The sequence below is a fragment of the Archocentrus centrarchus genome, unplaced genomic scaffold (assembly GCF_007364275.1).
Source record: "Archocentrus centrarchus isolate MPI-CPG fArcCen1 unplaced genomic scaffold, fArcCen1 scaffold_26_ctg1, whole genome shotgun sequence".
Taxonomy (NCBI): Eukaryota; Metazoa; Chordata; class Actinopteri; order Cichliformes; family Cichlidae; genus Archocentrus; species Archocentrus centrarchus.
Window position 1 is genome coordinate 548,586 of NW_022060256.1, and position 27,496 is coordinate 576,081.

The 27,496-nt window shown below is 38.1% G+C and overlaps 1 protein-coding gene across 1 annotated transcript; it reads left to right on the forward strand.

Annotated features, from left to right (window-relative positions):
* Nucleotides 1-6,133: 6,133 nt before the first annotated feature.
* Nucleotides 6,134-27,280, forward strand: LOC115775872 (GTPase IMAP family member 8-like). Its single transcript, XM_030723388.1, has 6 exons — nt 6,134-6,161; nt 8,451-8,495; nt 8,941-9,506; nt 14,544-15,165; nt 15,270-16,348; nt 27,056-27,280. Exons 1-6 carry the CDS (start codon nt 6,143-6,145, stop codon nt 27,278-27,280), a joined length of 2,556 nt encoding a protein of 851 aa, XP_030579248.1. The 5' UTR covers nt 6,134-6,142.
* Nucleotides 27,281-27,496: the final 216 nt, after the last annotated feature.

Sequence of the window (27,496 nt, forward strand, 5' to 3'; positions counted from 1 at the left end):
GTATATCATATTCAATAAGAGGTAAGACAAAGCATATAATATTTATTAAGAGGCAAACATAAAAATAAAGTCAAAATTATGATGAATGAAATAAATGAAAAAATGAATGAATGTGTGAAACTTTACCATGTTGTGTCTTGTGGATTGGGCGGTAGTTGTGAGACCCTGGTGGATCAGTCTCCTGGAGGTGCCCTTGGTGAGAGGTGTCTGGCAGGGGTCTGTACCTGCAGCCATGGCTTGGTGCCTGTATGCTGATAAGAGGGTTGCTTCTCTGTGCCTTTGGGTTAAGAATCAGGTCTTGTTATCTGTGCTTATGCATCAAATGACTGTTCAAAGTAGTTTCTTGGAGCCATTGGGTGTAGTTCTAGAGGCCTTCTAAAACTATCCTACTCAACTTTCAGGGGGCAATGAGAATGAGACTCGGAGAGGCGCGATTGGGCGAAGTGGCTGAAGTGGTGATTCTGACTGTTGTCGTGGCGTCCCTTTTCAAAGAAGAGGATTGGAAGTTGTGCTCCATGTTTCAAATCACCAAACAAATTTTAATATCAGACAAAGATAAATCGAGTAAAGACAAAATGCAGTTTTTAAATGATGATTTCATTTATTAAGGGGAATAAAGCTATCCAAACTTATCTGGTTTAACATGTAAATTGAGATATTATTATCATTGTAAAACAAATTTTAATCCTCATTTAATATTTTGTTTTTTTGCATTATTTCCTCTGTTCTTTGTTTCGGTAAAATCTAGTTAGGAGTGTTTCTAAGTGTTTCAATGTTTAAAAAATGTACCGTATTTTCTGGACCATAAATTGGACTTTTTTTCATAGTTTGGCTGGGGGTGTGACTTATACTCCTGAGGGACTTATATGTGAAATTATTAACACATTAACCAAAATACTCAGACACTTGACATCTCCGTGAACCAGACCGTTAAGGCAGTCTTGCGTAACCTGTGGGAGCAGTGGATGATGGATTGAGAGCACAGCTTCACGGCAACCGAGAGAATGCGTCACCCAACTTTCCTGGAAGTCATTGGATGGATCAAAAAAGGATGGGCTTCAGTGACAACCGAAACCATCCTGTCGGGATTCAGAAAGGCTGGAATAATTGGAACTGCAACTGACGACGAGTCTGAAGAAAGCGACACAGAAGAGGAAGCGGCGCTTCGCCTACCTACAGAGTGTGCAGAGTTTTTTAGAAGTGACACAGGATGAAGAATTGAATGGATTGATGTTTTGGTAAACTTGTTAGCATGTTCTTTATGCTATGGTTATCTGAATAACTGTTAATGTTGACATTAACAGTTATTCAGAGACATGTACTCAGTTTGTTGTGCGTCATGTAGCTAAATGTGTTACGTTAGCATAATGTAGGCGTAACCATATTCGGACTGTTCCTTATCCATTATTATTTTAAATTGCCTTTCAAGATTGAATGTCTGTTCTTGGTCTCGGATTCTATCAAATAAATACCCCCCCCAAAATGCGACTTATAGTCCAGTGTGACTTATATATGATTTTTTCTTCTTTATTATGCATTTTTTGGCTGGTGCGACTTATAATCCGGAACGACTTAGTCTGAAAAGGTGTAAAAAGCTGAAGTTTCAGCTCACAGATTTTCAGAGAATAGTGTTCCTCATGGTCCACTGTTTGTTGTCAATATTTATTTCATGGGTAGTTCTTTTGTAGTTGTTTTCAAAACAATACTGTTAAGAATTACCACAATAATAATAAAAAAATGTCATTATCATTTGAAGCTTAATCTTCACAGATCTCTCAGTGAGCTTCCTGTTTATGACTTTTTTTTGACGTGGTTCTAGCAGGATAGCCCCAGCCACAAAGCGCATTATACCCATTTAACCAAAAGTAAAGAACATTTTTGATTTTGTTTAGCCAGTGAAAAAGGAGTAAAGAAAACACAAGTAACTTCTGACTAGGTGGGCAGCCTACATCCCCCCTCCCCCCATGATCAGTCTGTATAAACAGACAAAAGAAGGAACTCTGCTATGTCTCTCAGAGCATGCAGAAGTGTTCAGGTGTGAATTCAGAGCAAGGCAAACAGGTAAAGCACACACACTTGCTGCTGTAAAAAAATATAATTCAAATTGATAACCTGCTTGTATAGATCAGTCAATATGTTCATCTTTTTATATTTCTGTGTGTGACTTACCTTTTTATGTTGTTTTGCTTGGAAAGTGTATTGTTCTTCTCTTTCCCCCTTCTTCCTGTTTGTTTAAGCTAACAAATGTTTACATAATGAATTTGTTTTGGTTATTTCTTCTTTTGAAATATGTCAGATTTTCCAACTCATTTGCATATTTCCTGACTGGCTGAGACACACACAGATAACTTGTAACTTGTAACTGCCAGAAGGCACTGGGCTATATCCAGAGGTGGGAAGTAACGAAGTACAAATACTTCGTTACTGTACTTAAGTAGATTTTTCAGGTATCTGTACTTTACTTAAGTATTTATTTTTCTGACTACTTTTTACTTTTACTCCCTACATTTTTACACAAGTATCGGTACTTTCTACTTCTTACATTTTCAAACAGACTCGTTACTTTTTAACACGTCAGAGAGAAGTTTGCATTTCCGGTCAGTGCGCCGTCAAACATCAAACGATTTGAGCCTAAACGGAGGAATAATAACATATAAGAGACAATCGTACTGGCGTATCCTCCATCACCGGGGCTGATCTCGTACAAAGGGATTAAATACGCAAACCCATATAATTAATGTATCATTTATAGCGCTAAAATCGGGCCGGACCGAGTCCGTAAGTTGCGCTGCGGCACATAAACAGCTTAGCTAGCGCTACTGAAGAGGAGCGAGCATGAAGGGAGTAACGTGTGGCAGGTAAATGCAACGTTTCCAAATGCTCAACAAATATCAGCAAACACACAAAGTGTGTGCAGTTTGTCACACAGTGTGTCTGCTAGCTAAAAGAAGAGCTGCTGTATTTACAGGGAGAGCAAAGAGAGAGAAGTTCACTCAGAGATGGAGAAAGGACAGGAGAGGAAGAAGAGAGGTTAGAATTAAAGGTAAGGACTGGAAAATAAACTGAAGTATGCTGACTTTGTGTAATTCAAAGATTCAGTGAAAATACTGCAGTTTAGTGTTTAATAAATAGGTTAGCTTGTTGTACTGTATTTACAGTAAAGCTCTGTGTTGGACTGGAGCACAGTGTTTGTGTTCATGGTCAGAGTTACAGGTTACATCAGTGTAGCAGAGATGAGTCTGAATCAAAGCTGCTGATGCTGAGATTCATTCACTGAATCCAACATTTCTACAGCCTGTATGCTGTCAGTGTAGGGGATGGAGATCAGCTCAGATAGCTGTGAAATACTGGGTTACATCTTTGAGAGTTCACTTCATCCACACAGAGCAGTAAACCTCAGAGCAGCAGCAGCAGGTCAGCTGATCACAGCCTGCACACCAACATCATTTACTGGAGCTCACAATAGAAAGTTGTGATTCTTCTCCCCGTGCAGAGCCACTACAGCTGATCTTAGGATTCCTCCACCTGCTGAATCCCACTGTAACCCCTGAGTATCCTCATGTTTGTGTTTAGGTGGAGGCACAGTCACCCTCTACTATGGAGGACACAGAGAACAGAGCTGTGTTTAAATTCCCTTTCACAGTTTGTGTCCTATAACAGATTCAAGCTGAGTGCATTCATTAGGATTCAAATTTAGATTGGAATAATGTTTGCATTCTCATGTAATTTTATTTTATATTATTACAATAATATATAATGAGGTTCGGTTAGTTTTACACAAAAATAGCAGGTAGAAACGTCCTCCAAAGAACTACTTTTACTTTCTTACTTTGAGTACATTTCAGAGCCTGTACTTTTTTACTTTTACTTAAGTAGAGAAGTTGAACCAGTACTTCGACTTTTACTAAAGTATTTTTTAACATAAGTACTTGTACTTCTACTTAAGTACAGAATGTCAGTACTTTTGCCACCTCTGGCTATATCATATTTCCTTGCATTTTTCTCAAAGCAGGGAAATATGATGTTAGCATTTATGTTGTATGTTTACATTAAGCATAATCGGGTTGAAATTTAATCTTCATTAAGTATAATTCATCCAACAAAGCCAATAAAGTCAAACTGAATGGTTAAAGCAGTCAAACCAATATTTAGGGGCAGATATACTAATGGACTATGCCAGCAACTTTGTTTTGGTGTTTAAAAGCTAATGTTAGATTTACTAAAGAGGCGCAGCATCTGTTTTTGGGTGGGTGTTTTTGCGGCTCTGACACCCACCTGCATGATTGGTGTGCTCTGGTACTTAAATAAACAGCACTACACTACCGCTTGCAAATGGGTATTACTGTTTAAATTGTCACTGAAAAATCTTTTTGTACTTTCATGAAATGATTACATCGAATGAGCAGCCACATGAAAATAATTCAAGAGATTCTCAAATTTACATGTAAAGTAGAAGATGACAGAAGGTGCAGGTGTTACATTGGTGCTGGCATTGGTAACCTGTGATGTCTCACATGAAAAAGGTTCTGGGTTTGAATCTGCTTGCTGTCTGATATGGATGAGATATCCTTTGTGTTTTAAACACCAAAACAACTGTTTTCAATGAGGTGAAAAGACACTGTTCATCTTTTCATTTAAAAAAAATCTTTTTAACAAGACTTTGCTGATTGAACAAATTGATGACTTTTCATTTGTTTAATTTGTTCATCATTTTAGTCATCATTTTGATACTCATTTCTTTCCAAATGATTCTTTTTTGATTTTCTTACTCCTGGCAAGCTTCTGACAGTCTCTAACTATTTCTGCCAAAATCATGTTCATAACTTCTTGTATCCACTTAACACGACATGCAACTTTTGTCTTTTAAATGACAACCTGTATTTTATTTATCCAAAAACTTTTTATAAACAGACTGCCTATTTCTATGTCAGTGTAAGTTTACTTGTATTGTCATGATGCATGGCCTCTCTTTCTTTCCTTCTGTTCACTTTCAGTGGTTTCTCTTATGTAGTTTTGCAGCTGCACCTTTAAAGCAGTGATTCTCAAAGTGTGTGGGTGCAAGCGACCTGGGAGAAATGTCATGCTGAACTAATGTTTAATATTGGAATCATTTTCACCATAGAACAAAGAAATTCACTTCGGTTATGCTAGTAATCTGCTTATTTGCTGCTGTCACAGCCATTGAGGGTTGTCAAAGTGGAGAGATATTTTACAGCTACGCAAAGAAAAACAGGTGTTGCTTCTGTGACAAATGAGGCAATTGGTGATTATAAGCTAAAAAACATTACCAAAAACGCAATATGGTGAAGCTTATCTTGCTCTGGGTTTCACGGTGAATGTAGTTGGAGACAAGGAAAGGTGTCTATGTTATTCTTGCTGGTGTTGTGCCAAACATAGTCTGCCATCAGAGGGCCGCTACCATGCCCTTGTGGTTGCTTGTTTTTAGATTACATTAGACTCAATTGTCATTGTGCGCACAAGGCACACAACGAAATGATGGTTCCAGATCACTCACCCAGAGACGAGCATCTGCAGTCATGCAGCCAGAGACCAGCAATGTGGTTTAAGTGTCTTGCCCGCAGGTACAGGGCGAGCGCCTACCCACTGCGCCACTGCCACTGATAAAAATTGTTGAGGTGGGGCTTGAAAATATTTTTTCCCTCTGAAGTGGGAAATGATGGAAAAAGTTTGAAAACCACTGCTCTAAAGTTTTAGACAAGATCTGTCCACTGACTTAACTACATTTAGTTGACTGTCAAACTACTGTGATCAAATTTCTTGTCTGGTTTTACACAAATTAAGAAAAAAATTGGAAAAAAATAACAACAAAAGGCACTTAAAGGTGATCAAAACGTGAACAAATTTTTAGAAAAGAAATAAAGTTTTCGTGACTGTTTAAATAAAGTTTGTGCAAAATTGAATTTTGATGTCAGAGATGAGCTTTAACACTGACTTCTTCTAACAGCATCCGTGAAAAGTTTTTATGCTAATAACTGGGTTTATTCTGAACAAAACATTAATGAACAAATCAACTGAATGAATTATGAACAAAAATCAATATAAAAATCAATATATAAGCAACCTAAAATCCTTTTTTCTTCCCTCCAGTTCAGTCAGTCTGTGTGTTTTCAGCAGTAAGATTATGGCGGCAGCAGCACCTGGTGAGTACAGCCAAACTTCATTAGTCTGGATAATACACTGTCTAATCACACTTTACAAATTCACACACATTTAACTGTACATAGGTCACACCAAATTCATCCTTATAGACTGTGTAAGACTTATAGGAGTATGAAAATTTGTTGGCACTGTTAGTCATTGTAATTGTAATTTTGAGGCAATGCAATATAACTGTTCAGCTGCAAGAGGATAGTAATAATTATACATACTGTTAGCAGAAAAACAAAGTTCATGAGCTTTTTCAATTTGTGTCTAATAATTTCTTTTTAAAGACAATCAGACTTTATTTTTAGGCAATAAATCAATCCTGAATTGAATTCTGAATTGATTTCTCTGATTCCAAGGTTTTATTTTAATCAAATCACGTTCAGTATAAATTGTCACTACAAGAACAGGCAGAAAATCGTGACAAAATAAACAAATTTTAAAAAATCCTGAATGCTGTATCTGCCTTTTTAATCCATGTCCTTTGTGTCCATTCACTCTACCTGTACTTTATATACAACAATATAATAACATTATATAGCAGTAATGTACATGCAAATATAATAGCATTGCATTATGGTGAACACCAGCTGCCCTGTGATCAAGTTTTTATATATACTCCATATGCCACCTAGTGTTGCAAATGGGGAACTAGATGTGAGCAGTGTATTTCACGCATGAAGAAACTGAACACAGTGACACTGAAACCACAACAGTAGTATTGTGGTAGTGTGATGCAGATGTGTCACTGCAACAGAATAAATACTCACAACGGTGTTGGCATCTACCTTTGTCCCCACCAATGACAGCGTTTGGAAGGCTGTGAAAATGCATGCACAACAATTGCAGCAAACCCCATGTGCTCCCATTTTTATCATGGGATATTTTAATCACTGTAATTTAAATCCTGCTTTGCCAGATATTGAAGAAATGATAAAGATTATGAGAATAAGGTTTACCAAAGGTCTATGGAAATTACAAAGCCATTGCTTAACCACCCGTCTCTAATTTCTGATCACAGTGCTATCTGAGCTATCAAAAACTCATTTAGTTAGTGTTGCAGTCTCAGGCAGTTTTCCTGCTGCATTACAGAGAAAAACAATTAAAAACTGATTGTTAGTTGTACATGTACTACAGTTTCACTTGGCTACTGCCACATTGGGAATCCTCTGTGCTGTAATTCTGGACAACTCAGAACAGTAAGATTATCTCTGTAGTTTCTGTCTGATTTTACAATCCAATGTGGTGGCACACAGATGCAAAATACTGAAAATGTCCTTTACCAAAACCTCAGAGACCTAACCCTATATGTATACTGTACATGGGTATGTGCACCCACACACACACACACACACACTTGTAAATCTACACTTGTGAAGTCCCCACAACCACCTGTTGTGGGGACTTCACTGTGTTTTTTTTTTCAGGTTTCAACAAAATTGGTGGGCTACAAATTAATAATAAATTGTCCACCTAATAACATGGTATTCTTTATTTTTCAAAATAAATTTAGATGTTTTACACCATGGTCACCTGAGGGGACTCTCCTAATTTTCAGTTCAGATTTCACTCCCCACCCCAAAAAAGCCAACAACAAGAAATGGTTGTAGTATTAATAATAATACTTTTTGGACAGACCTTCTAATTTAATTTTCTTTTTTATTTCCTCCATTGTAAATTAATACTGAACTCATCCAGACTATGAAGGAACACATAAGAAATTATGTAGTAAACTTAAAAGTGTTAAACAAACCAAAATAGCTTTTAGATTTTAGATTCTTCAAAGTACAGGCACCTTTTGCTTTGATTATAGCTTTCCACACTCTTGATATTCTTTCAGTCAGCTTCACAAGGTACAGTCATCATCTGAAATGATTTCCCAACAGTCTTGAAGGAGTTCCAAGAGGTGCTGAGCACTTCTTGGCTGCTTTGCCTTCACTCTGCAGGCCAACGCATCCCAAACCATCTCAGTTGGGTTTAGATCAGGTGATTATGGAGGTCAGGCCATCTGACACAACACTACGTCACCCTCTTTCTTGGTCAAGGGGCCCTTACATAGCCTGGAGGTGCATCTGGAGTCACTGGAGTCACTGTTCTGTTGAAAAACAAATGATGGTCCCACTAAGTGCATGGGATGGCAAGTCACTGCAGAATGCTGTGGTAGTCATGTTGTCAAAATCCAAGAGTACCTTGAATTTTGAATAAAACAGTGCCAAATAATGAAGATGTGTTATTCCTTTCTCAGCAAATTCAGAGTGCTGATTTGTGTTCCTTTATTTTTGCAGATGATTTCAATAAACCAGAATGCAGCAGCTCTGACTTTGAGGACTGTAAGTTAAAATAATAACTTTTCACATATCATGAATAAAATACGAAGAACTATTATGTTTAAATTATCAGATGTTATGCCAAGATTGTTATAATTTATCAAGAGATGTTTTAAATCCTGCAATTAGATTTCTACTTTATTTATTAGCCCAGTACTCAGAGGTTACACTCTTTAAATGGAAATGGGCAATTACATTAAGTTGTAGATTCTTTTTTTTTCTGAGCTGACATTTTCTGTTTTGAAGAAATTGTAAAAAAAAAAAGTTCAAAAATCTGTTTTGGACTGAAGAACATAATAATGTCATTAGTTCTACAAAAGAAAAACAACTGGCTAAAAACATTATAGACTGAGACGTGAATAACATAGTTACTACAAAAAAATGAATAATCTAAAAATAGTCTACTGAAAATTAACTCAACTAATTGAACTAATTGTACTTTTTTCAGTCTCTGAGCTGAGGGTTGTTCTGCTGGGGAACAACTGGTCTAAGAGGAGTTCAGTGGGAAACTCCATACTGGGGGTGACTGTGTTCAACACAGAGGAAAAAGCAGACCTCTGTCTGAGAGTTAAAAGAGAACTGAAGGGGAAAGAAATTGATCTCATCAACACTCCAGATCTGCTGTCACCTAAAATCTCCCCAGAAGAGCTGAAGAAACAAGCTGAAAATTGTGTGAGGCTCTCTGCTCCTGGACCTCACGTGTTCCTGCTGGTCATCCAGCCTGCAGACTTCACCGAGGATCAGAAAAACAAGCTACAAATAGTCCTTGAATTCTTTGGTGACCCAAAATCTGATCATTCTCTGGTACTGATCACACCCAAAGACAAGAGTTCAAGTTCAATTGATAAGTACCTGCAACACCCACAGTTAGGAGACATAATCAAAAAATGTAGTGAAAAATTGTTGTGGCAGAAGAATCTGGAACAAGAGCAGCTGTTGGCAGCCATAGGTGCAGTGGTGAAGAAGAACAAGGGAGAACATGTGAGCTGTAATGTTTTCAGTGAAGAAACATCTGTTTTATCCACTCATCATCAAGAAGATAAAATCCCTGCCAACTTGGATCCTGTGAGGGGTGGTAAGTGTGGGAACAATATTTTTTGTACAGTATAATGTGATGATCAGGTTTAAGCTCAGGGTGAAGTTAAAAAAGTTCAGGCAAGTTGACCAGGATGAATAAAGGAAGAATTTATTAAAAAAGATATAGCACTTAAATATCCCTCAGCTCAGGTTTAGCATTTTAGAGAGAAACTAAGAGAGTCTGAGATAGTTTGGACATGTGCAGAGGAGTAATAGTTGATATGTTGGACAAAGGATGGTGAATATTTCTTTCCTCCATGATTACAAAACTGATCCTCAACTTGCAATCTAGGGTGCACTCACACTCAAAAATAATATTATTGGAAAAACTGTGTCATAACTGAATGCTTGGCACATAGAGCAGATAAAACTAACAGGACCTGTTTCTAGACCTGAAGGTCTACTGGGAAAAGCATCTCTTCCTGAGGGGAAACTCCTGAGTGAAGGCACTCTTGTGCTGCGTTTCCACTAGTACCTACTCAGCACGACTCGACTCTACTTGGTTTTGTTTTGTTTCCATTACAATTGTGTCCCACCTCAGTGTGGATGCAGTTGATATAGCAATGCAGGTATGCGAACGAGCTAAATTATCAACAGGTTGCGGGTCTGGATTCACCGCTTTCAATATCAGAATTCCACGAAGCCCTACAGCATCTTCCAATCAATAAAGACCCAGGTCCAGATAGTTTTCCAGTACAGTTTTACAAAGAATTTTGTTCTGACTTTTTTTCAAAATGGTGAGTTGAATTCAGAAAGATCACTCACTATCTCCAAACATGACCTCTGCTAACATTAACTTGCTTGTTAAATCAGGCAAAGACCTTAAAATGATTTGCAAATGCTTTGCCAGATGATTAGGAAATATCACTCCATTCATAATACATCCTGACCAAACAGGGTTTATCAAGGGTTGACACTCAGCCAATAATACACACAGACTAATAAATGTAATAGATTACTGTTCCATTAACAAATTAGAAACCACAGTTGTCTCTTTAGATGCAGAGAAGGCATTTGACCAGGTAAACTGGAAATTCGGCAATCAGAGAAAATGCAAACATTAAAGGGATTCAAACTGAAAATACAGAACATAAGATAAGCCTTCATGCTGATAATGTATTACTTTTCCTTGGGAAGTCACAAGTTTCTCTTCTGAAGATGATCACACTTGTAGATAAGTTCCCATCTATATCAGCTTACTCCATCAGCTGGGGTAAATCAACAATTGTGCCATTGAAATGTAATTTTTAGAACCCCTCCAGCACTCCACTAAAATCAGGCAACACCAATTTGGAACAATACAGATATTTGTCAGAAAAAAAAAATACTGAATTTTCTGTTATTTCACGATAAGGGTATAAATAATTTAAAACATGTTATTCAAAATGGAAATTTTATAAGATGGAAACATTCCAAGAGCTTATATCAAAATGTGGAATTGGCAACAGTAAATTTCTTGAATACCAGCAACTGAAGTCCATCCTGCAGGCAAGATTTAATCCCAATCAATTGAAAATACCTACATGGGTAAGATAATTTCTAAACCTCTGTACCCCTAAATGGTTATCAAATTTATATAAATGATTATTAAAAACTGGTGATTCCGTTTCTATCCCAATCACAAAGTAGGAATGTGATCTCTCTATCGATGCAGATCAAAACTTCTGGACAGAAATATGTTTAGTACCTTCAAAATTACTAGAAGTCCCAAATTACAACTTGTACAATATAAAATTCTCCATAGAACACACTATACTGGACAAAGGATGTTCCAAATGGGCCTTACATACTCACTGTACAGGCAATTCAGAGCAGAACTATATGCATGCTCTATGGTCTTGTATGCCTGTTCAGAAGTTCTGACAGAAGATATGCGAAGACCTATCCACATGGTTTAGCTGTCGTGTCCCAACTTCCCCAAGACTGTGCATTTTAGGTGATGCCAGTGAATTAGTTATGGAGGCAAATATATTACACATAGTTCTTACTGCCTTGTGCATTACTAAGAAAACTATCCTCATGAATTAGAAATCAAAAATAAACTGTGTATTACTGAATATAGAAATTTATTAGTATATCACATTAGGTTAGAGAGAATATCTGTTTCTTCTAAAAACCAATTGGATAAATTTGATTCTGTAGTTCCCACTGATCAGTTCCATTACCGTACTTAGTGGGGGAGGTTGGCTGTGGGATCTGCTCCCAGTGTGCTTTTGTAGGTGGCTGGGGGTGGAGGGCCTATGTGTATGCGATGGCTATACAGAAACCTCAGAATCAGTGCTTACTTATTCATGGGGTGTGGGGCCTGGGGTGGCAGATGCTTGCCCTTGACCGGGTGGCTGGTCTTCCCTGTGGGGCTCAGGGTGGGGGGCCTGGGGCCCTGGGATCACCAGGTCCTGGTGGGCTCCCTCCCTGCACTGGAATTGTCCTGGGCACACCAACTAATGGGGTGGGTTGGCCCGGCCCACGTCGGAGAGACTGGAATTACTTAGTTGTACTTCCAAAACTCATGTGTCAGGTCATATAGTTTACAGTTACAGAATGTCTTCAGGCCAATTAGATGACTATTTGGGTTTTTAAAATTTAAATTCAACAAAGCACATAGAAGAAAATGTAAACAGTCCCCCTGGGATGTAAGCCGTAAGAACATGCAGGTCAAAGGCCACCAAAGACAGGCAAAGAGAAAGACTGACTGGGGCTTCTGGTGGGTTCCTTATAATGAGAGAAGATTCACAGGTCTTTGGAAGCCTTTCCACTGAAGGTCTGCACCTGGTAACAATAAATCATATTTTGACATTTTTTCAATTTCAGTGCTGCCAAAATCTAGTCATAAATCACACTAATCAATTGTCAATTGGGTATGCACCCGTTACACTCTATAAATTATAGGTAGTAAACCTGTCAAAATGGGCAATAAAAATGCCAGCTAAGATTTATGAGCCATGCAGATGCTCCAGCCAACCATTACTATGAATTATTGTCCATAAAAATGTCAGGACTTAGCAGATATTATGAGGTCTTAAGTAAAAGGGTGTGAAAGCTCAGAGCATAGTGTAAAGTACAGTAAGTGTAGGTAATGTAAAGAGAATATAAATGTCATGTTGGTGTGTGGCAGGAGCAGGAAGACCCCAAAATGCAGGACTCAGAAGTGATGAACTTAATGTATTTTTATTGTAATGAAGATCATAAACAAATAAACTGGGCTGAGGCCAGAACTAAACTATGGGACACAAGGGACGGAGAACACACACAACGGATACATAGACGACGACACAACAAAGAACAGAAGAAAACTGGAGGCCTAAATACACATTAGGTAATCAGGGCAAGAGGAAACAGCAGGGCACAGCAGGTGAAGCAAATGAGACTAATAACAGAGGAAGCAAAACTAAACACAAAGCACAGGGAACACAAGACTGTAAAAATAAAACAGGAAGTGACTAGACAAGGTACACATAGACTTGATACAGGGAAACACAAGGGACTAGAAATAAACAGGAACACAAAAGAGAACTAATAAACATAATCAGAGAAATAACTGAAATAGAATCAAAAGAACACAAAACACTGGGCCATTGGCCCAGGACTATGACAATAAATGAAGATAAGATAAGGGCCCTCAGGCCGAAAGTGTTATTTTGAGTATGTAGGTCAAACAGTTTATATTTTTTCAGTGTACATGTGACTAAAAAAATGGAATCTCTCAAACTTCAGGTCAAGCTCTGCCTTCTTACTGGAAAGGTTTTGTTCCATGACCCTGCAGCTCCAACTGTCCAGCACCTTCTGCAGGTGGTGGGCACAAAGAAGTGCAGTCTCATGTGGTGTATCCCAGTTGAGCATAGTCAGGGCCATCCACCAGCTGCTGGTTGATGATCCCCTCTTCCTGGCCCGACAGGGCTAGGTTCTTGGTATTCCTGTTCCTATATCCAACATAGCTGAGTCTTGATTTCTTCTTAACAATAATCTGAATTACACTTAGTCTCACCCAGAACCAATTTGCACCAGGAGGTGGGGATCACTTAGGTACAAGAAACCCTTCCACCACAATAAAGTGGTGATTCATAGACGTGTGAGTTTGTATTCAGAAAATGTTCAATTGATCACAGTTGTACAGTGTGAGTAGAGGCTACATCTACAGGGTCTTCTCTATCCTGAGAATTCTGTAGCCAGCTAAGTGTTTTTAAGAAAGAGAAGAAAGATTATTGTGTTGTATAAGCGCTTTGAGTGCTCTGACTGAGTAGAAAAGCGCTATATAAGAACTAGTCCATGTTGGTCTGAAACTGAGTCCAGTCCAAATGAAACAGGTCAAGTGATGTGATTAACAATTCGAACTATGAAGTGGGATGTGGTAAACTGTGGTGAAAAAATATGTTTCATAATTTTTTTGAAAAAGAAAAGAGAAATCTTCTCATTTACTTATTTTTCTTCATAGCACATGAGCTCAGGATAATGCTGTTTGGAAAAAGTGAGGACAAAAAATCAGCTCTGGAAAACATCATCATTGGGAAAAAAAGGTCAATTGTGTCCAAAGTCTTTGCAGGAAAGCAATGTCGTGCTTCCTCTGGAGAGTGGAATAGGAAACCATTAACAGTAGTAAAAACTCCATACATCTTCAGCCTGCCTGTGGAAACACTGTTTGATGTGATCAAGAGCTGTGTGGGTCTCTGTCCTCCTGGACCAAATGTTCTGCTGCTGTTAGTGAAACCTTCTGATTTCACTGAGAAGAACAGAAAAACTCTGAATTTGGTCCTGAGCTTGTTTGGACAAGATGCCTTTAAACACTCCATGGTCATCATAACACATAATGAGAAAGGGAATGACTCAGTGGGAAAACTCATCCAAGAATGCAACCAAAAGCAGCACATCATCAGTTTTGACAAAAAGGATTCTTCTAAAAATGATTCAGAACTGATGCAAAAAATGAACAAAATAGTGAGTGAGAACTGGGGAGAATATCTAATGCTAAAAGAAGAGGCCAAACCCTTGAATCTGAAATCCAATGTCAACCTGGTTCTGTGTGGGAGGAGAGGAGCAGGGAAGACCTCAGCAGTCAAGGCCATTTTAGGTCAGACTGAGCTTCATTCAGTCTTCTACTCAGAGTGTGTTAAACATCAGAGAGAGGTGTGTGGACGCTGGGTTTCCCTGGTGGAGCTGCCTGCCTTGTATGGAAGACCTGAGGAGACAGTGATGGAGGAATCACTCAGGTGTATCTCCCTCTGTGATCCTGAGGGTGTCCATGCCTTCATCCTGGTCCTTCCTGTGGCTCCTCCCACTGATGAAGACAAGGAAGAGTTAGAGACCATCCAGAACACATTCAGCTCTCGAGTCAATGCCTTCACCATGATTCTGTTCACCGTGGAGTCAGATCCTACAGATCCAGCTGTTGTTAAACTTCTTAATGAAAACAAAGACATCCAGGAGCTCCGTGGGAGCTGTGGAGGAAGATCTGTTATTCTCAACATCAAGAACAAACAGCAGATCCCAGAGATGTTTGAGGTTCTGGACAAAATTATCCAGCCCATGGGCAAACCAAACTGTTATACAACTACAACATTTTTACATGCACAAATGGAGAAAGTCTTACAACTTGTCAGTGGTAAGTATTTTAGATTTTAATATTTCCAATGACCCAATGAATTTTGATCCAACTCTATACAAATGCAAACCTTTAACGTAAATGAAACTGTTTTCATGTGTCAGGTGATCAAGATGGAGACCAGGGCTCAGACTGTCTCAGGATTGTGCTCATTGGGAAGACTGGCTGTGGAAAGAGCTCTACAGGAAACACCATTATAGGAAGACACGAGTTTAAAGCAGAATCCAGTCAAATGTCGGTCACTAAACGTTGTCAGAAAGCACACGGTGAGGTGGACGGTCGTCGTGTTGCTGTGGTCGACACCCCTGGTCTGTTTGACACCACCTTGTCCCATGATGAAGTCCATGAAGAGTTGGTGAAATGCGTCAGTCTTCTGGCTCCAGGACCACATGTCTTCCTGTTAGTGATGAATATTGGCAGGTTAACAGCAGAGGAGAAGGAAACACTGAAGCTCATTAAAAAATTCTTTGGGAAGAATTCTGAAAAGTTCACCATCATCCTGTTAACAGGAGGAGATACCCTGGAGTATGACAAAGTCTCCATAGAAGACTACATCAAGAAAAAATGTGATGCTTCCTTTATGAGACTGATCACTGACTGTGGAGATAGGTACCACGTGTTCAACAACCGTGACAGACAAAACCACAAACAGGTCAGTGAGCTGATAACAAAGATCGATGCCATGGTGAAGGAAAATGGAGGCTGCTGCTTCACCAATAAGATGCTGCAAGAGGCTGAAACTGCGATAAGGAAGGAGATGCAGAGGATTCTAAAGGAGAAGGAAGAAGAGATTGAGGAACAAAAGGCAGAATTTGAAAGAAAACATAAGGAAGAAATGGAAGCCATGAAGAAACGAATGGATGAAGAGAGAGAAAAGGAGAGGATACAGAGAGAAAAAGAACTCGACAAAATGAGAGATAAAATTAGGGAAGAAGAAGAGGAAAGAAAGAAAGAACAGGAAATCAGGGAAAAGGAGAAAAGGGAAAAGGAAACTGAAGAAGAAAGTCGTCGACAAGAATTCAAAAGAGAACTTGAAATGTTGGACAGACAAATTCAGGAAGAAAAAGAGGCAAAGGAAAGTGTTGACAGAGAGCTGGAAGAGACCAGAGAAGAGATGAGGAGAAAACAAGAGGAGTGGGAGAAGGAACAGAGAGAATGGTGGGAGAAACAAAGACGAAAAGAGGCGAGAGGAGGAGAAAGAAAAAATGAAAAAGCTGCAGGAAAATTACAATCAAGAAAAACAAAAATATGAAAAAAACACAGAAGAGGATCAACTAAGAAGAGAACAGGAAAGAAAAGAATTAGAAGAAAAGAACCAGAGAGTCCTGGAAGATCTAAAGAGAAAATATGAAGAGGAAGCCAGAAAGAGAGCCGAGGTGTTCAACGAATCCCAGAAGAAACATAAGGAGGAGATAGCAGCTCAGAGGGAAGAACATCAGAAGGAAATGTATGACCTCGTGAGACGTGTGAGCAGAAAGAGGAAAAATTTGAAAAAGATCAAGACTTTAATGCAAAAACATGAAAAACAACTGAAGTATGTGAAAAATGAGGAGGAAAATGAAGACCTCCAGGAAATACATAAAGATGAATTAAGTGAGATGATGCAAGAAGTCTTGAATGAAGAGATCAGCGACATGTCAGCCTGCAGCATTTTATGAAGAGAAACTTTATCAGATTTGCTTTTTTTTCCTACCATTTGGAAACTTAAAGACACACAGACTTGTTGTTCTGCATGTTTTACACATCATGACCACAGAGCATTCATCTGATTGGACATCATCTAAAACATCAGATCCACATAAACACAGTGACACACAGAAGTCTCACCATCAAACCACAGGTCATCATACCAGCAGTAATAAAGCTGCTGACTCAGACTGGTTAAACCAGCTCATCCCACTGAATAGTTATTAATAATCCCATACATGGAACCAGCATGTGGCTGTATTCAGTTATCACCTCATTAAAGTCACTAAATCCACCTTTTGCTTCCATCAGGTTGAGTGGAGATGTTGGTCAGTGTTTCTCCAGTTTCATGTTTAGTTCCAATTCGATTTTTTTTCTTACTGTGGTTTTATCGTGCTGTTTATTATTTTCATGCATTGACATGTTTTGCATTAAAATATATTTTTTAACAAAGTAAGAAGCACATTATAAAGCTCATTTTGCAAGATTACCACAACATCAGAAAGTTTCTATACAGATTTGTGTTCCTGCATTGTAACAGTGTTTTCTTAATTTGCCTCCACTTATAACCATCATTTTTATTCACACATTTAACCACACTATAAGTAAAATTAGTCATTTAATAAATAATTTTCTGTTTATTCCTCTAAAGTTTGGTAAAATCAGCATTTGACAATTTTTTTGTTAGTTTTTGATGTTATGTGCTATTTGATTTCTGATATATTGCTTTGTTCTGGTTTTATTGAGATTATTATTATTATTTTTTGTTTTTTTTTTAAACATAAATGTATGTACCAATAAGCACATTTTATTATAAATAAAAATGATGCAGAAAAACATTTACAGGATTTTGTTTTCTTTCAATTATAGGAAAAAAATTTGATTTAAAAAAAAAAAAAACTGGGTATAACTTAAACTGTTCTCTCTTTAAAATCTAAATTACAAACATCACAGCATTTGCTCAATAATGTGTGAAGTCACACATGCTAATGAAGTCAAATACCTTCAGTCACCTCTGAATTTATTTGTTTCTTCATATTACTTAACATACCATTAAATTAAACCTTACATCAACTCATTCACCTATGCTAACTCATTCACCTTTGGCATGTTTTTTATCTATCAGGTACAGTACAGGATCAACTTTGGCACAAATAAAACATATAAAAACATAAAACGAGTATAAAATAAAAAATAAGTAAAAAATAACACCAGAAATTGATTAAATGTGTGATTACTATCATGCAGTAACAACATAACTAGCATTTAGAAAGTCAGACTCTGTATTTTTCTGTTTAGATCAAACTGCATAAGAAAAAGTATAAAATATACTCATCCAACTGATGTGTTTTGTGCACCTCACTTACCTGTTTAACACAAAATAAAGTGCAGTACAGAGCTAGCACTCTTCATCTGCTGACTGACTGCTATGACTGATCTTACAGCCTTTGGCATCTTAGTGCCACTACTGGCATCCTAATGGTGTGGCACGTGTACTGCACCCCAGTTCAGCAGGTGAATGGTCTACCATTTTTAAGTGTCACAACCCATACGAAGAGGTAATCAACCTTAAAATAGAACAATGAACAGGATCTCAACCTCAATAAAATGAAAAATTATGGGGGTGTACTGTTTTAGCACCCAATATGTCCTGTCCAGTCTTAGACTTTGCATCACTTTATACAAATTAGCAGGCCCTGTATGTCTGTATGGTGTTGGTTGTCCACAGTCTCCATAGTTTCTGTTAGCATGTAGGTGAGCTACTCACCTCAGCACAGCCTATACCTGCCTCTGTCATGGTTGGATGTCCCAGGTGGTCATAGGTGAAGACCCAAGGCTGCCTCCACTCTCTCTTTGGGCCAGAGTGTCATGTTAATGTATGCCACTCCTCTGCATCTGAGTCGCTCCCGTGGAGCTGTTCTTCATCAGAGGGATGCTCACCGCACTGCGCCTCGTATTGTTCATGCTGTCCATTCTGCAGCTCACCGTCTTTTGTTCCCACCATATGCTGCTCATCAGGCTGATTAAATATTGCTTGAGGTTTCTCCAGCTGTGGCTCAAGGGTCTCAAACTCTGGTGTGTGCTGTGGTCTGCTATCTTCATGGCTATACAGAAACAGAGACTTCCACAATAGAGCCCCTTCTTCATCACTGTCTGTTTCTGTATTCTCTTGTAATGGCTGTTGTTGCCTTTGATTCCTTATTTTTGTCTCTCTTTTGCTTGTTTTATGGGTTTATCTATTTTTTCCAGGGGAAAGCTGTCACTTGGAAGAAACAAGTTCCTGAGGACTGTCCGGCTTTCTCCTCTTTTTTCTGTCTTAATTTCACAAACTGAAATATGGGGAATCTTCTGGCTGACAACTACATACAGAGCATCGTCCTAGTATGAACAGACTTTACTAGATTTTCACATTTGTGTCCTGTGTCATGGTGGATTCTCTGTGGGAAGACAAAGTTCAGAGCAAAGTCGTTAAATACTTTTTCCACCACCTTCCTTTGCTGACTTGTTTTTAGTGGCATATTCTTGTGCAAAGCAAGTAAAGTGGTAGTGGTATCACTACCAGGATACATTCATATCCATGCTGCATTTCTCTAGGTGAAGAAAGTCTATTGATACCAACTTGATTGGGGAAGTGGTGGTAGAAATCAGTGGGCTCTATTGGTATGTTTTATTTTAAGGCATTCACAGGCATATGATATTGGCACAGAGAAAAAGAAGGTTGGAGATTGGGCAATAATCAGCTAAGATGGCTGAGTCAAGAGATGGCTTGTAAAGTAATGGTTTAATTACTGCCACTTTAAAGGCCTATGGTATGTAGTACAATAATAAAGACATACGGATCATATTTAAGAACAAAGCATTAATTAATGGTAGGACTCCTTTGAGCAGTCTTGTGAGGATGGGGTCTAATAGACATGTTGGTGGTTTGGAGGAAGTAACTATTGAAGTTAACTCAGAAAGATCAATAAGAGAGAAATAAATATCAGCAGTACTGAAAGCAGCTGAACATAAAAAATAAATTGTCACTAATAAAAAATTATTAGTGAAGAAAAGTTAAAGGAATATTTGGCTCAGAGTTTATGACTTGATTATGGAAAAAATAATCACAATGATTTAGGCTATTATTGAAATCATGACTATTTAATATGATAAGTCATTGACTTTGTAAATAAACTGCTTTTATCGCACATTTTATTACCATCCATTCACTTATCCTGTTCAGGGTCGCGGGGGGGCTGGAGCCTTTCCCAGCTGACATAGGATGAGAGGCAGGGTACACCCTGTATAGGTCACCAGCCTGTTGCAGGGCCAACACAGGGAGACACACAACATCCACACTCACACCTATGTGCAATTTAGAGTTTCCAATTTATTAACTGGCTATGTACCACAGGCCTTCAAGGTGGCTGTAATTAAACCTCTACTTAAAAAGCCATCACTTGACCCAGCTGTCTTAGCTAATTATAGGCCAATCTCCAACCTTCCTTTTCTCTCAAAGATCCTTGAAAGAGTAGTTGTAAAACAGCTAACTGATCATCTGCAGAGGAACGGTTTATTTGAAGAGTTTCAGTCAGGTTTCAGAATTCATCACAGTACAGAAACAGCATTAGTGAAGGTTACAAATGATCTTCTTAGAGCCTCTGACAGTGGACTCATCTCTGTGCTTGTCTTGTTGGACATCAGTGCAGTTTTGATACTGTTGACCATAACATTTTATTACAGAGATTAGAGCATGCTATAGGTATTAAAGGTACTGCACTGCAGTGGTTTGAATCATATTTATCTAATTAACTCCAATTTGTTCATGTAAATGGGGAGTCTTCTTCACACACTAAGGTTAATTATGGAGTTCCACAGGGTTCTGTGCTAGGACCAATTCTATTTACATTATACATGCTTCCCTTAGGCAGTATTATTAGAAAGCATTGCATCAATTTTCATTGTTATGCAGATGATACTCAGCTTTACCTATCCATGAAGCCAGATCAATTAGTTAAACTGCAGGAATGCCTTAAAGACATAAAGGCCTGGATGACCTCTAATTTCCTGCTTCTAAATTCAGATAATACTGAAGTTCTTCTATTCAGCCCCACAAATCTTAGAAACATGGTGTCTAACCAGATACTTACTCTGGATGGCATTACTTTGGCCTCCAGTAACACTGTGAGAAATCTTGGAGTCATTTTTGACCAGGATTTGTCCTTCAATGCACATATTAAACAAATATGTAGGACTGCTTTTTTGCATTTGCGCAATATTTCTAAAATTAGAAACATCCTTTCTCAGAGTGATGCTGAAAAGCTAATTCATGCATTTATTACTTCTAGGGTGGACTATTGTAATTCATTATTATCAGGCTGTCCTAAAAGCTCCCTGAAAAGCCTTCAGCTGATCCAAAATGCTGCAGCTAGAGTACTGACAGGGACTAGAAAGAGAGAGCAGATTTCTCCCATATTGGCTTCTCTTCATTGGCTCCCTGTTAAATCTAGAATTGAATTTAAAATCCTTCTCCTCACCTACAAGGTCTTGAATAATCAGGCCCCATCTTATCTCAAAGACCTCATAGTCCCATATCACCCCAACAGAGCACTTCGCTCTCAGACTGCTGGCTTACTTGTGGTTCCTCGGATACTTAAGAGTAGAATGGGAGGCAGAGCCTTCAGCTTTCAGGCGCCTCTTCTGTGGAACCAGCTCCCAGTTTGGATTCAGGAGACAGACACCCTCTCTGTTTTTAAGATTAGGCTTAAAACTTTCCTTTTTGATCAAGCTTATAGTTAGGGCTGGATCAGGTGACCCTGAGCCATTCCTTATGCTGCTATAGGCCTAGTCTGCTGGGGGTTCCCATAATGCACTGTTTCTTTTCATTCAAGTGCTGCTCATAGGGGGTCGTTTTGACTGTTGGGTTTTCTCTGTATTATTGTAGGGTCTTTACCCACAATACAAAGGGCCTTGAGGCGACTGTTTTCCTTTTCCTTATAAATGTGTTTTTGTCAAGAAATATATAGATTTTGCTTTGCCTTTTCCTTGTACAAGTCTTCCCCCTCTTTTGACTTTACCATATGCATTTCTGCCTCATTATGCAAATGAGGAAGGCTGCCTTCTTGCTCCAGCTCCTCTACTATTTGTCAATAAACAGGAAGGAGCAGGATCCATGTTTAGATCGATTGCGCATGGCCAAAAGCCAGGCATGTACAGGGAATTTACAGTCTAATACATTTGCCACATATACGGTTTTTGGATATACTATGACATGCAGACAAGTTTTCACTGACAACATGTTCAAACAGGACAAAGGCTACAAATTCTTCATTGAACGGTATGGAGTTTTTTGTTTTTTCTAGCTGTTAATTAATATACTAGGATAGCATTAGTCAATTTGTTAGCTACCTAACATTACGTGACCTTTCTGTTTTACAAATAGAATGTCTTTAGGCTCTAATCTTGATTAGGTCCTTATTGTATAGACTAGGCTTGCCACCCTTCATGAAAAATACGCAATCGTTTGTTATTTGGCAGTTAAATGTGGTTTCCCGCGCTGCCTGAGCGTGCTGCAGTTTCGGTTGCCTACAGACAGACAACGCACACCTGCACCCTTTTTTTTTTACTGTCCACCCACTACTGCAGCATGTCCTAAGAAATGAAACTCTTGCAAATATACAGCCATGAGTAGGAAGACGCTCATCTTAGGTTGAACAGCTTTAGCGAGGTCTGCTCTCGGGAGATAAACACTGCAGACAAATAAGAACCTAGAAGACCCAGGCATCAGTCACATTCATTCATCCCCCAATCATCTAAATGGCTATTTGAAGAACAAGTTATGATTAACAGTAAATAACTAAATATTGTTAGACCAACAATATATATATATATATATATATATATATATATATATATATATATATATATATATATATATATATATATATATATATATATATATATATATATAATTGAATGAAAATTGAATGAAAACATTGAATGAAACTTGAATGAAAATCTTAATTTACTGACTGAAAAACCTCATGTGTGGAACTGAGGTCTCTCTGAATTCCCTGCCTTTACAAAATGGCAGCAGGTCAAATATTTCACTACTTTGTAGAGCTTGACAACTGTTTTGCGACAGCTGGTCACATCACAAGCAGTACACAGAATTTAGAGTCTATATTGCGTCACCTTGAAGATTATATTTCCATTATTAGAAGTTTCCTAGGGCTTATGAGCAATAATGTTCAACATAATGTTGCTGAGAGAAGATTATTTATAATTCTTGAAGGAATTTTTGACTCATCGATGGAGCTATCAACTGAGATAACAGTTCGAGTAGAAGCTGAAGCACATGGTGTGGGGACAGCATACCATTCAATATCACAAAGAGGAAGGCCAAGGTTGGTAATGAAAAAAATAATCACATAACATTTGTGCACTTGATACAATCAAGGAAAATGTATTCACACATTTAAATCAACGTATTTGCTATTTTGTTTCTTACTTTTTTAGGTACAACATACCAGCTGCTCAGCTGACTGACATGAGAGACTTAGGGTTTAGCTGGATGGCCATATCTCGAATGTTCTCAGTAAGCGTTCATACACTGTATAACCACAGGATACAACTAGGTTTAGTGGACTATGGAAGTTTTACCAACATTTCAAATGTTGACCTTGATCATCTCATTGCTGAGATTCTCACACAAACTCCTGGCTCAGGAGAGTCCTACATTACTGGTAGTTTGAGGGGGAGAAGGATCAGAGTTCAGCGGTGGCGGGTGCGAGAGCGTTTAAGAATAGTTGATCCAGTGGGAAGAGCCTTGAGAGGACGGAGGGCAATTCAGAGGAGGGTCTACAATGTCACTGTCCCAAATCAAGTGTGGTATGTGTTTTTGTTTGTGTTTGTTTTGTGTTTGTTTGTTTATTTGATTAATGTTAGTTAATACTCCCTAGCTCATCAAGATTAATGTAACTATTTTAGATGATCAAAGTATTATTAAATAATAATCACACTACTGTGTAAGATGTAAACAAAAAATATTTCATATAAAATTTATATTGAGATCTGAATTTAAAAAATTTACATTTTTACAATCTCTGGGTTGCAATAGGCAACTTGAGTCAGCATGTCAAATTCATAAACCTTTATTTGGATGTACATCCAGTGTCATCATAATAATCTATTTCTTCTTATTCCAGGCATATTGACACAAACCACAAGTTAAATCCATGGGGATTTGTGTTTCATGGAGGAGTTGATGGCTACAGTCGCTGCATTACCTACCTCAGATGTTGCACAGACAACAGAGCATCAACTGCTATGCAACTTTTCCAGAGTGGACTCCCACATCATGTCATGAGTGATGCTGGCAGTGAGAATATGGATATTGCACGGTTTATGATTGAACAGCGTGGGCCAAACAGAGGAAGCTTTATGGTTGGGCGTAGTGTTCACAGTCAAAGAATTGAAAGATTGTGGGGAGAACTAAACCGGGTTGTTTCAGCATACTTTAAAAACCTTTTCCTCTTTATAGAAAATGTTGAAATTTTAGATAGCACTGACCCACTTCATATTAGGGCTCTTCACCATGTATACCTTCCAAGAATTAACAGATCTGTGGATGAATTTGTAAATCACTGGAATCACCACAGCTTAAGGACAATGGAAAATAGGTCCCCACTGCAGCTGTGGACAGTTGGAATGTTGCAACTTACTCAGCATCAAAGACCACTGAGTCATGTGGATGTGAGACATCGTCCTTATGATCACCAGCAGCTGACTTCTGGCTTGAGGCAGATCAATCCCTTGAGTGACGATGAAAATCATGGCATTGAACTTTTTTTGACAGCATGTCGCATACTTCAAGTTATTAGTTTGTGTGCTTATTAGCGTTCATAATAATAATAATTGTGAATTGTCACAACATTGAGAAGATCCCAAAAGTCCAAGATTTTTACTAAGTAAAAAGTTGATGACCAGTTTAATCTTCAGTTTTACCTTTTAAATTACAAAAATGGATTATGTTTAAATGTTTTCTTTTATGAGGAACTGTTGTAGCACCATACAAAAACTTAGTGTATGCTACATATTTTATCATAATGTACTAATTCTTCTGTTAATAAAGGATGAAACTGAATCATTTACTAAATATGAATCTGTTATACATTTTATTAACTATCAAACAGAAAAATATATTTTAAACTCTTCTATGGAATATTTGACAGACACAAAAATGACAAAAAGTCCATACAAATTCAGAACACAGAAAACTTTGTAAGAAAGGCATTAGTACCCTATAGTATATGGCTGGGCAACAATGAGATTAAAAAAACAAAACAAAGAAAATTTCCCTTTGTAGAAGACAACTGTGAGTAATTTGTTTACTCGTACACCTTGTAGTTGTATACAATGATTTAGAAACATCTCGCTGTAACTGAAAACCATCTTATTTAAGTTTAGTTTAGTATAATACACAAACAAGCCTAAGAACTTTGTCTAAAGAATGTAAATCAGGTTGTGTTTAACTGTTTATTATTAGTTAATGTCAGGAATGTAATCTCATATAATGCTATAATGTTCATATTTTAACTTTTGATATAACTACTTTTAACATAACCAATGCCAACCATGTATTTGCCAAATTTATGGACAATGGGTACTTTGAGGGTGGCGCAGGAACTTCCTGGTTATAGAAATAGTGAGATGAGACTGTCAGTCCCACTTTTAATATGTAGGATTGCTGTTTTGAGTAGGCATTTTCATAAAAAAACAAAACAAAACAAAACAAAACAAAAACCTTACTTTTTCAATGTTTATACAAGATATTTTTAAAACTTACAGCTAACCAGTGAGTTAAACTGAAAATGAAAATCAATATGAATCACTGAGTAAAACAAGGTCCAAATAGGACACTGAAATAAAGCTACCTTACCTGAACATATTTGAAAATGTGCTCTAGGAATGATAAAATGCCAACTCCGTCAACAACCACATCTACCAAAGTATTTAAAATGCAAGCCAACATATTGGAAACACAAGAACATGGCTTATAAACCTGTATGGCATGGATTATAGTTTCTCTCTGCATCCAGTGCTTACATAATTTTTTAGCACTGCTAAAAGGTTAACATATCTGAAATAGTGCAACACAGGCTGAAAATGTGCTGCAGAAGCAACAGTGAGGTTGTAACATTTTCTCTTGCTGCCTGCAGGGCTGTTAAATAATCTAATGTTACTATGGGTCATATTAGTCATATCCTACCCATATATAGGCAGGAAAACTGATTAACTACAATGCAAAAACAAGTGCCTGACATTTATTGACTGCAACAACATAAAAGAAAATGCATATGCAAAACAAACAAAAAAAAAAATCTCATCATGACTACAACCCTTAGAAGTAAAGGGGGTGTAGAGTATATTCTGGTAATAGTAGATCATTTTACTAAGTTTGCGCAGGCTTATGCAACACCTAACAAGTCTGGAAAGACAGCTGCACGCAAAATCTTTGATGACTTTATTCTGCAATTCGGATACCCTGCCCGAATTCATCATGATCAGGGAAGGGAATTCGAGAATGAGTTGTTCAGGAAGTTACAGAGTTACAGTGGGATACAACATTCAAGGACAACCCCTTACCATCCCCACTCTAACCCGGCTGAACGTTTTAACAGAACTTTATTAAGCATGCTCAGAACACTGGAAGAGACACAGAAACCTAACTGGAAAGACTATTTAAACAAAGTAGTACATGCATACAACTCTACAATGAACGAATCGACCGGCTTTTCACCATTTTTTCTGTTATTTGGAAAAGAGCCGATCCTACCTATTGACCTACTGTTTCCAAAAGAGCAAAAGCCGTCACAGTCTCATCAGGACTATGCAGACAAATGGCAAAGGTCAATGCAGGAAGCTTACAGCATTGCACAAGAAAACATGAGAAAAGCAAGCAAAAGATTACAAAAGTATTACAACAGAAAAGCCTGGAGCTCAGAACTTCAACCTGGAGACCATATTCTTGTCCAAAACCTATCTGAAAGAGGAGGACCTGGAAAGATACGTGCTTACTGGGAAAACAAAATGCATGTTATAAAAGAAAGAAGAGGGAAAAATAGTCCAGTTTATGTGGTGACACCATTAGATGGTGAAGGAAGGGAAAGAATCCTTCATAGGAATGTGTTATTACCCTGTCCTTATCTTATTGATGGTCAAGATACTAAAGGACCAAAAGAAAAACACAAACAAAGGAGACGAGAAGGTAAACAAATACACCAAATCAGAGATCAAGTTCAGGAGGATTCTGACAGCTGTAGTGAGAACGAGTATTCTGTGTGGATTGCCCGTCAAAGTCAGACTACCAGCCTCAATCCGCATGCCCCAGTCTTTCAGTCCAGATCAAGCCAACCTGCAGAAGAAACCCAAACTAGGAGACTTGTAGGAAGACAAAACCAGTCTCAGGATGAGAATGATTCTGCTGACATCAGTAATCAAGTGGACAAGAGACATGAGGAAGGACACATTCAGAACCAAGACACAAGTCAAAATCCAGGCATGGATACTGAGGATCAAAGACTTGAACTTGAAATGCCTGAGGAAGACAGCAGTGTTTCCTCGGAGGGTGATTGGGAGGTGGAAGTGGAGCAGGAGCGACGTT

Bases quoted from the DNA above. Each gene is read 5' to 3' on its own strand.
- LOC115775872 (XM_030723388.1), top strand. The intron at 15,166-15,269 runs GTAAGTATTTTA...TTCATGTGTCAG, and splicing joins AGTCTTACAACTTGTCAGTG to GTGATCAAGATGGAGACCAG. The intron at 16,349-27,055 runs GCGAGAGGAGGA...TTGATGGTCAAG, and splicing joins AGAAACAAAGACGAAAAGAG to ATACTAAAGGACCAAAAGAA.